This window comes from Primulina eburnea, chromosome 15 (assembly GCF_022965805.1).
Source record: "Primulina eburnea isolate SZY01 chromosome 15, ASM2296580v1, whole genome shotgun sequence".
Classification (NCBI taxonomy): Eukaryota; Viridiplantae; Streptophyta; class Magnoliopsida; order Lamiales; family Gesneriaceae; genus Primulina; species Primulina eburnea.
In genome coordinates this window covers 7,583,412-7,595,225 of record NC_133115.1, presented here as the reverse complement: position 1 = coordinate 7,595,225, position 11,814 = coordinate 7,583,412, and the positions used below count along the sequence as shown (strand labels likewise).

Here is an 11,814-nt window from a genome sequence, read left to right as displayed (position 1 = left end):
TAAAGATGTTTAAAGAATCGTATTTTGAAACTCCTTCCATATTTTAAAGAAAATTTTAATTTCCGCTGCGTATTTTATTTAAAGAGGTCAGAGGTGTCACACAGTACGCAGAGCTGTACATCAGAGAGTTAGTCAGACTGCATGGGATTCCGGTATCCATAGTGTCAGACAGGGATCCGAGGTTCACGTCTGCGTTCTGGAAGAGTCTTCACCAGGCTCTGGGTACGAAGCTACTATTTAGTACTGCTTTCCATCCTCAGACAAACGGTCAGTCAGAGAGAGTGATTCAGATTCTGGAGGACCTACTCCGAGCATGCATGATCGACTTCCAGGGCAGCTGGGAACCAAAGATACCTCTTGTGGAGTTCACATACAACAACAATTATCAGGCATCGATAGGTATGGCTCCATACGAGGCACTCTACGGGAGGAAGTGTAGGTCACCAGTATACTGGGATGAGGTAGGAGAGCGAGCAGAGTTGGGTCCGGATATTGTCAGACATACAGCAGACCTAGTGGCCAGGATTAGAGACAGGATGAGGACTGCATAGAGCCGTCAGAAGTGTTATGCTGATCAGAGACGGCGGGATCTTGAGTTCGCAGTGGGGGATCATGTTTTTGTGAAGGTTGCACCTATGAAGGGTGTGATGAGGTTCGGGAAGAAGGACAAGCTCAGTCCTAGATTCATCGGACCATTTGAGATCCTAGAGAGAGTTAGGACACTCACATACAGAGTTGCGTTACCGCCAAATCTGGCAAGAGTTCATAACGTGTTCCACGTCTCCATGCTGCGAAAGGACATGTCGAATCCTTCACATGTGCTTAACTACGAGGCATTTCAGCTGACACCGCACTTATCATTTGAGGAGAGACCTACGCAGATTCTGGACAGACATGAAAAGAGACTCCGGAATAAGGTGATCCAGATGGTCAAAGTCAAGTGGCTGAATCAATCCGAGGAGGAGGCCACGTGGGAGACATAGACCGAGACGAGGAGTCGCTACCCAGAGTTATTTGGTACGTTCTAATTTCAAGGACGAAATTTTGTTTAAGGGGGGAGAGTTGTAAGGTCCAGTAATTTAATTCACGTAACCTGACTGCATGCAATCTATGATTTTTATTTTTAATTATATGTTTAATTATTTTTATGCAATTTATGCATAATTCATGCATGATAGGGTTTAATCCCTGAAATTTTAAAAGGTCACACATTAGGGTTTCTAGTGCATTTCACGCTCGATCGAGGAACAGAGACCGGAGAATTTTCGGGAAAATTATTTTTATTACATGATTAATTTTTATTAATTATAATAAGGTGTTTTTAAGAGTACTTTCAAAATTGAGATTTTATTGGGTATTTTTACCTGTAAGATTTTATTTTTAACGGTACGTGAATTTTATCGAGTCGGAGGACTTTTTAAGGGTTCGGCTAATATTTTCAAAATCTTTCCAACACGAAATATTTTTCGGGAGTGCGTTTGGATTCAATGGGCCTACTTTTGGACTTATTGAGCTTATTTATTTTTTTAACCCTTAAATAAAAAAATAAGGGCCATTAGCTAAATTATTATCTACTTAATTAACTCCTAATTGTCCACTTAACTCCCCCACTAACCTAATCACCCTTCATCAGCCGCTCACCCCCACTCACATTCATCTTCTTGTATTGCTGCTAAAAACTGTCGGTGATATCATTTCTTCACTTCAAGCAAAAAGTTTGATCCTTGGCCGTGATTCCTCGATCGTTTTCCTACAACAATCATCAAGGCACGCTATGTAACATCTTTTCTTCATCATTCACATAATATATGTCTGATGTGTATGTATTATGCATGAAATATTTCGATCCAGTTTACGGCATGAAGAGTCTTCGGTTTTGTACATGTATTCTTGCATTTTCTTCCATGCTTATTACTCACGTTTTCTGGTTTGTTTGTGTATGGGCTACGGTTTCATGGTTGGTAGTGCTGATGTAAGGGCCAAGATGTGGTTTTAGGATTGATAACAAGCATGGTTCGTCGGAACGGTTGCGGTGCTTGGAACGGCAACTACCGTTCCAGTTCCAATGTTATATTGCGGAACGGTTGTATAAAAAAATTGATAAATTCAAAAAATTGGTAAAAAAATTAAAATATAAATTACATCATACTAAAAAATAAAATATATGAAGTTATTACAAATTAATATATCAATACAAAACAATTTTACAATAATAACACAATTATAGTTTTTCGTCACGACGATTATAGTATCCGAATCCACGGTACACAGTAGAACTATCAGCTGTACTTGAAGATCTATACTCAGGACAATGACGTCCAACACCCCGCCAAATAGATGATGAAGATTCATTGTATCTATCACCAATATATTGAGACGACCCATAATCAAATCCACGATGTCTAATTCCATATGTACCAGATGTTGAAAAATCAAATGATCTATCAAAACATGAAAGTTATAGCCTTATATCTTATCTTTCTAATGGAAGTAGCCTCACAACAATTGGATCAATATACAAGACATGATACTAAAAACCATAACTACTGCCACATTTTTCATACAGTTTCTGCACTTCCATTTCCTATTTGGCTTAAGATCCACTTTATATTCTACACGTTCATTTCCATAATCATCAACAACTATGAAATATAATATCAATAACATAACCATTCCATTACCATTCCAATAAACATAACCATATACAATAACCATTACCATAAGAAATATCATTTAAATAGAATATTTGATGTAAATAAGAAATTTAAATATTTTTAAAATTTTATTAACAATTTATTGAACACAATTTATATCATCATTATATTTAAAATATTTCCAATCATATCAAAAATTAAATAAAATATTAAAAGTTATTTGTATTTAATTAATTAAAACATTAAAATATTTTCGATTTGATATATATAAATTCGCACAAATTTGAATCAATTTAGAGTGATTGACTAATAATAACCATCAAATCTTATATAAAGTGATGTTACAAATTATTTAACATCAATTAAAATAAAAAAATTTATAATTAACTTAGTTTTTCACACTTTGTAATGAAAATTTCTCAATAGAAATAGTTGACTTGCGGATTCTTGAATCCGTGAACCTTTATTATTTTTTAAAATTCAAACCGTCTGTATAGTAGCGACGGTTTTAATAAAACCGTCGCTATATGAGCGACGGTTGTCTTAAAACCGTCGCCGATGTAAATCGGCGACGGGTAAATAAAACCGTCGCTACATACATAAAACCGTCGCTAGTAGCGACGGTTAATACATAAGACCGTCGCTACATACATAAAACCGTTCCACTCCACCGTTCTGTTCGCCCGTTATGCGGCCGATAAAACGTCGCAGAACGCCGCCACAAAACAACAAACGATTTGGCCTGGAACTTTGGAACGGTGGCCACCGTTCCCGTTCCGGCCGCATAACGGCCGTTTCGGCGAACCATGATAACAAGCGCTGATGCTGAAGGGTGAGAGATTGACGGTGGTGCTTCCTAGTAGTGCACGGTTGGGGTTGTGGTATGGTTAAGGGACGGATCGGGCGAGGTGATGGCTGAACCCGGGCACGGACCAGACCCTGGTGGGTCTGATTCACGGCCCAGCAAGGCCACACCAATGCTGGAGCCACCTTGCTAGCCGGCCGCACACATTCAGTAAGGGAAAGCTCGGGTATAGTGCTGTGAGGATTTGGGTTTGCTGTTGTCGAGTATCCTTGCATGGGGCGGTTGGCTGATTCTGGTAGGTTTTTAGAGCCTAGTCTAGGTCCTTGGTATTCTGGTTAAGAGCTGGTGCATTGTGGTTAAGTGGATGGCGTGAGTTTAAGGGAAGGGGACGTACGAGGTGGTGATTTTTGAAAGGGACGAGAGTTTTGTTGGTTCCTAGTATTAGCAGCCGTGAGTTTAGGGATGGGTGGCATGGTTTTAGGAGCTTTAAGTGTTTGTTGGATATTATAAAAAGTTGGAAAAAAAATTCGGTTGAGTTTCGATTCGATTCGGGTTAAAACCGGGACTCCGGTCCCAGTTTAAAAACTAATCGGTTAGGTTCTGATTTGGCTCGGGTTTATGTCTAGGAATAATTTTAAAAATGTTTTGGGATAATTTAAGTAGTTTAGTAAGTTTCGGGTCAATTTTAATGGTCCAGGAGTGAAACGAGAATTTTTGGGTTCCAAGGGCAAAATGGTCATTTTTCACCCGGTGTGAGATTTTGGTCCTGGCAGTGCCCTGAGCACAAATTTACTATATTTTAAATGTATATGCATCATGATCATGATTTTTAAGATTTTATGAAAATGTACGTTGCATGCTTGATTTTAAAGAAAATTGCATATGTGCATGATTTTTATAAGTGATGGAAATGATGATATTTTGAATGACGGGAATTAGTTGTGGCTATCGAAGTATATGTAAATGTTTAAGACGTATATGTAAATGATAATGATGAGGCCTAGGCATAGTGGATGGGTATTTCTGTCACTGATGTCCGACAGTCGCCGGGTACCGCGGTTCTATGTATGATGGATCCATCGTAAACGATGATGTACGATAGTCACTTCTAATGAACTGAGTTCGCTAAATGATAAATGATGAATGATGAACGATAAATGATGAATGATGAATGATGAACGATGAACGATGATTAACGATGAGCTGATTTTGACACGTCACGATTGCATATGGCACGTTTACATTAAGATTTTAATGTTCATGAAAGGTATGTTGAGTATGCTATTTTTCACTGCTGTGTGCTGCGTATATGTACTTGTTATTACTGGTACAGGTGTGTTGAGTCTTTAGACTCACTAGACGTGTGTGATGCAAGTGAGTTCGATGTCGAGGAGACTGGAGGTGCTGGACTCTGAGTCAGCGGACCTGGTGGACGACACGACCCGAGGACCTACGGTTTTTCCGCACATTATGATTTTTTTTGTTTGTTTTTGGAGAGGATACGATGAGTTTATATGCTGTTTTATTTCATAGTTGATGTTAGGATTTTACTCGTCTTTACTCCGGTATATTTTATTAGTAATTACTCGTGATGATTTTAAATGACGTTTTTAAGTAGGAGTTCATGCATGCGATTTAATTAAATGATTATTTTCAAAATGAGTGCTTTAATATAAAAAATATTTCCGAAATTTTAAAACGGTAGACGTGTAATGTTTATTCAACCCCCTTCTAAACACTCTTTCACCTTTACCCGATCCTATCAATTATCTATCACCAACTCTGGTGGGTGTGATTTTTTCCATCTGTATTCAGCATTGTTTGGATTGACTTCAGCAACTGGTTCAGTTGGTAACTGAACGTTTTCTTCAGTTTCAGTTGTTGGTGCTTCAGTTGGTATTTGAATTTCATCATTTTTCTCCACCAATTGATGATCAGGAACAATTTCTTGTTCAACTGATTGATCTAGTATCTCTGGTTCAGGTGTTTGAAGGAGATTTTGATTGATACGAACATCTTCTTCACTATCATCCTCCAAACTTATATCTGTAAAGCGATCAACTAGCTCAACTGGATCAGTTGGCTTATCAGTTAGTACAGATTCATGAAATACAACTTGAATTGACTCTTCTACATTCAAAGTGCATTTGTTAAATACTCTATAAGCTTTACTAACTGATGAATAACCCAGAAATATTCCTTCTGCAGATTTTGCATGAAATTCTTTCAAATGATTTTTGCCGTTATCGTGAATAAAACTTTTATAGCCAAATATTCTGAAGTAAGATACCACACTTTTATGTCCATGCTTGATCTCATATAGCGTTTTTAAATGATTTTTGTTAATCATTGACATGTTCTGAGTGTAACATGCAGTGTTTACTGCTTCGGCCCAAAACCTCTGATAAATACCATAATCAGTAAGCATTGTTCTAATAGCTTCTTTAAGGGTTCAATTTTTTCTCTCAGCTACACCATTTTGCTGAGGAGTTCTTGCCGCTGAGAGCTCATGTTTGATCCCAGTATTTTCTAAAAATTGTGAAAGATTTTGATTGTTGAATCCAGTCCCTCGATCAGACCTTATTATGGAAATTCCAATTGATTTTTCATTTAATAATCTTTTGAAAAGCTTAATCAGTTGTGCATCATTTTGGTCTTTTTATTTAAGAAAAACAACCCAAGTAAATCGTGAAAAATCATCAACGACTACCAAGGTATATTTCATTTCCCCCTAAACTCATGACTGATATAGGACCAAAAGATCAATATGCAGCAATTCTAAGCATCTGGGGGAAGATTTACTACCCATGTTTTTAATTGAAGATCTTATTTGTTTACCAAACTGGCATGCTGAACAAAATTTATCTTTGAAAAATCGATCTTAGGCAGACCAGTTACAAGATCATGGTTAATCAGATGAGCAATAGAATTAAAATTTAAGTGGTTTAACCTTTTATGACGCAACCAGTTTTTAGAAAATTTTGAAGCTACAAACATACTATTGCATTAGGTTTATTAGTCCAACTGGCTTTGTAATAATCCCACAACGATTTCCAGTTAAAATGATCTAATAAGTTGAGTTTTTAACTGTGAAAGTGTGTTTGTTGAACTGAACTGAGAAATTGTTGTCGCATAACTGACTAATGCTAATCAAGTTATGCTTCAAATTCTCAACTAGTAAAATATTTTTAATAAGAAAGTTACCATGTATAAGCTTACCCTTACCCAAAGTTTTACCTTCAGAGTTGTCTCCAAAACTGATGTTTGGAACTGTGTATTTGATCAGTTGGGATAGAGAATTTGCATTCCCTATCTTATATCGTTAGCAACCATTGTCCACATAACAAATTGATTCTTTGGCTGATGTACCTGTCACTTGCAATCACACACAATGAATAATTTTGGTACCCATATCTATTAAGGTCCTAAACTGATTAATATTTTAGGAACCCGGACTTGGATCAGCCTAACTGACTTTCCAGTTGTTGTGTTCCAAATGGTTTTTCCCGGCTTGTGTGTGCTTGGTGTGTTGTATGCAATTGAACTCTTAGGGCTATAACCAATTCCATACTTTTTAGCCTTGTTCTTATTTTCAATAGGCTGTTAAACTACTTTACTCAGCTCAGGTTGTTCTTGTACCACAACTGATTTGACAAAGTAAATATATTTCTCTTTGCACATTTTCAGTTCTGGCTTTGTATCACTGGTAGAAGGTTCAACTTGGCTGCTAAAGCCTAAATTGGTTTTATAGGTAACTGATTTTTTCGTATCCTGCATTTCAGCTTGTACAACTGATGATTTATTACATGCCTGAATATGCTCAGTTCGCTTTGAATTCTCAAGCGTTAACTGCTGAATTACAGATTGATTCTTGCTTCTTTCAGCATTGAGCTAAACAATCTCTCGTTTAAGACTCAACAGTTCAACTGATTCATCAGTTTCAGTTTTATTGTTTTTGGGATCAGTTTGCTTTGCTTTGGCCTTCTCAAATGAGAGAGCAAGCTTGTGATACTCATTGACCATTTCGTGTAATGTAGAAATAAGTTCTTCACGTGTAAATTCAGTTGAACTGAAATCGAATACCTATTCACTGGTTGATTCAGTTCTCACTTCTTCATCATCACTGGAGCTGCTCGAGCTTTCAGTTTCTGATTCATCGCTGTCAGTTTCTGCCCATTTGTATTTACTTTCCGCAGCTAGAAGAACTTCGTGTTTCTTTCTGAATGATTTCTTATTATCCTTAGCTCTTCTCCCATGCTCAAATGATTTCATCCTTTTTAAGTTGAGCATCGACTATCCTTCTTTGGTTTAGGACAGTCAGAAATAAAGTGTCCGATTTTGCCAAAGTTGTAGCAAGCATTTGGTTCTTCTTTAGAGTTATCATCTGATATTTTCTTTGGAAATAACCTTGATTTCTTCTCATGAATCTTCCAAATTTTTTGACAAATAATGAAATTGCGCCATTACTTGACTGATCAGCAGTTTTCTCAACTGAACCAGTTGGTTCTAATTTGACAGCACTAAGAGCAGTTGTAGCTGCTGGTGTAGAAGGTTTTCCTTCTCTTGTTTGCAACTCAAACTCATAAGCCTTTAGATCTGCAAATAAATCGTGTAGTTCGATCTTACTCAGGTCCTTTGATACTCTCATGGTCATGGTCTTAACATCCCACTCCTTGGGAAGACCTCGGACCACCTTCAGCGCGACTTCTTTCTTTGAATACACTTTTCCAAGTGCATTCAGTTTATTTATGATTTTGCTTACTCTTTCATCATATTCATTCATGTAATCTCTAGTCTTCGTTTAGATATTATCGAATTTCTGAACTGCAACTGAAAGTTTATTTTCTTTTGTTTGCTCGTTTCCCTGCATAGTTGGATCTGTTTCTCCCATATTTCCTTTGTTGTTCTGCACATCTTATGTGGGGACCCGGGCTCTAACTCAGTTCTATCTGGGATTAAATGGATCTGTGAGAAAATGTGGGTCAATTTTTCGCTTTTTAACATTAATTCTAATGTATATAAATAAGCATAAAATCTTTACTTATTATACAAACATACAAACATGTCTTATTCTAATACAAACATATCTCTAATGTTTATTACAAACCATAAAATACAAGTAGTACAAGTCTAGTCTGACACCACTAGTGATCTTCTGCGCCCGTAGTCACCACTCTAACTCGAACTCATCTTTGTCGTGACCCAGATCCTGCCCCACCTGTTGTTATGCACACATACAGACATAACAACAGTCGGAAACTCCGGTGAGAACAAATCCCAGTATAAAACATGTATACATGCTAACGTAAAATCATGAATCATGCATGAAAGCAATAATAAAAGGGTTCCATAGTCTATGAAACCAATCCATAATAGCATGCAATTACAAATCAAATCATGTCTTGACTCAACTCGACTCTACTCTAGGGATCCCGGGGGGAATAAGACGTCACTGTCTGTTACCTACCCTCCCAATCGGGGTAACTGTACGTCTTACTCCTAGACTTCGGTCGTGTCTGTATCGAATGTCTACAATCGGAGGATGTCTACTCCTATGCGTCGATACACCGAACGTCTAGTTTTGACAACTCTGTCAATGACTCTCCTATCTCAATGCTTGAATATAAATCTATAAACACATCATTATAGTATCAGGAGATTTGAATATAACCTATAAACAAATCAAAGCATATCAAAAACATAAACAATAAATCTAGTATATGATTTGGTTGGGAAACTCCAATCAAATCTGATTCGAGTCGTGTCTTCCCTACAATCACATGAATTATACCTTTCTCGTCGTAGGAATTGATCGAGATCTTGAAGTCGAAGATTAAATCTGTCAATCAAATCTGAAATGACAATTCAATGATGCTTCCTATCAATATATCATTCAAAGCAACTCCCATCAAGTCTTGTACAATTCAATAATAAGTCTCGATAAGAATTGACAGCATAACGGTGTATTTCTTCGATACCGATAACTCAATAACATCATAATCAATCCAAATCAACTCATAATCTCATCAATACATCCGTACATATACTGAAATTGGTATAATTCTCACATAGTATATGCTAGAATCTCATATCAATCGCATACGATATCTGATAATCAATCCGTGTGCAAATATACGATGCTCATAATCTCAAGAACACATATTATACATCATATCACAATTTCTTCAACATCTAAACTTCAAGCCATGCTGGAATTTAAAGAAACTTACATCCTCTTGTAGCCCTTAGCGCAAGGAACAATAATCTCGACTCGGAATACAAATCGGATGGCTAAATCATTCAAAATCACAAGTTTAAGATCAAAAGGAAATGAAGTCTTTTTCCTTCAGTGCTTATGTTCTGAATGAGGAGGAAGAATTCGTGCAGCACATATATATACCATGCCATGTGTCATCATAAGAAACAAAGGTGGCTTTCTCGCATGCAGCACCGCGGGTGCGCCATGCTCTCGGCACCATTTTCATTTTTAGGAAAATAGCGACCGCGAGTGCGGTACATATCAGACCGCGGGTGCGGTCACATCCCCGTGGGTGCGGTCCTTCTCGCACCGCGGGTGCGGTCTTACTTCGAATAAAATTTCCTACCCTACTGGACATCGACCGCGGGTGCGGTGTCTCCTAACACCGCGGGTGCGGTGTGGCTTCGGCCTGCCTTTCAAAAATCAAAATTTTATGACCGCGGGTGCACTCCTGTTCTAAGCGCGGGTGCGATCTATCAACACTCTAATTTCTCATGTCTTTCTCCCCTCATTGCACGTCATGCATTTTCATATATTCCGAGTCTCACGTCAATGAAGATTAATAAATCTCGAGCCTTACATTTCTCCCCCTCTAAGAAATGATTTCGTCCTCGAAATCGCCTATCGACTCATACATGATAAGTAATATAATCAAAACTGAAGAATTACTTACATCATGTAAATAACTCAGGATTTCTCTGTCTCATATCTGCTTTCGTCTCCCAAGTCGCTTCTTCGATGCCATGTCGACTCCACTGGACTTTCACTAGCGGAATAGTCTTCCTTCTGAGCTGTTTTTCTTTCCGATCAAGAATCTGTATCAGTTGTTCAACGTAGCTCAAAGTCTGATCAAGCTCGGCTTCGTCAGGGTGAATGACATGAGAGGTATCTGGCATATATCTACGCAGCATTGATACATGAAAGACGTCATGTATCCCGGATAATGAAGGAGGAAGAGCAAGTCGGTATGCTCGATCGCCAATCTTCTCAAGAATCTCGTAAGGACCGATGTATCACGGAGACAACTTTCCACGCTTGCCAAATCTGACAACGCCTCTGAAAAGAGAAATCTTTAGAAACACTCTGTCTCCTTCTTCAAATACTAACGGTCTACGTCTGATATTGGCATACTTGGCTTGTCTATCCTGTGCCGTCTTCATTCTTTTCTGAATGATCTTTACCTTTTCAATCATCTCACGTATCATATCAGGTCCAAATTCTGGTACCTCAGATATATCATCCCAGTACAACGGAGATCTGCACTTCTTGCCATACAAAGCTTCAAACGGTGCCATCTCGATACTTGTCTGATAGTTGTTGTTGTACGAAAATTCGCAAAGAGATAGGGAATCTTGCCAACTAGTGCCAAAATCTAGCACTACGGCTCTCAACATATCCTTTAAAGTCTGGATAGTCCGCTCTGACTGTCCGTCTGTCTGAGATGATATGCAGTACTCAGGTGTAATGTCGTACCCAAAGCCTGCTGCAAACTGTGCCAAAAGTGTGAAGTGAATCGTGGATCACGATCTGATACGATAGACTTCGGCACACCATGCAATCTGACTACCTCTCTGACATACAACTCTGCCATCTGATCATGACGATATGTCGTTCTGTATGGAATAAAACATGCTGATTTGGTTAATCGGTCAATAATAACCCAAATCACGTCACAGCCCCGGGAAGATCGAGGTAACTTCGTCACGAAATCCATGGAAATGTGATCTCATTTCCATTCTTGAATAGACAAACTCTGAAGTAATCCTCCGGGCTTCTTTCTCTCGGCCTTCACCTGTTGGAAATTTAAGCACTTAGACACAAATTCTGCAATATCTGACTTCATCTGTTTCCACCAGAACTGTGTCTTCAAATCGTTGTACATCTTTCTGCCACCAGGATGAATGCTAAACCGACTACAGTGCGCTTCTGACAATATTTGTTGTTTCAAATCTGAAACATCTGGCACTACAAGACGGTTATTCACATATGGCACATGATCACGTACATGATATTCTGATATATGCCCTGATCTGACCATATCAATCGATTTCTGCACGTTTAGATCAATTCTTTGTGCTTCTTTGATTCTCATAATC

At 38.1% G+C, this 11,814-nt stretch overlaps 1 protein-coding gene across 1 annotated transcript; it reads left to right on the top strand.

The window, feature by feature from the left end:
* Positions 1-635: 635 nt before the first annotated feature.
* LOC140815430 (uncharacterized) lies at positions 636-983 on the top strand. The gene has a single exon (XM_073174543.1). It carries the CDS (start codon positions 636-638, stop codon positions 981-983), a length of 348 nt encoding a protein of 115 aa, XP_073030644.1.
* The last annotated feature ends 10,831 nt before the right edge of the window (positions 984-11,814 follow it).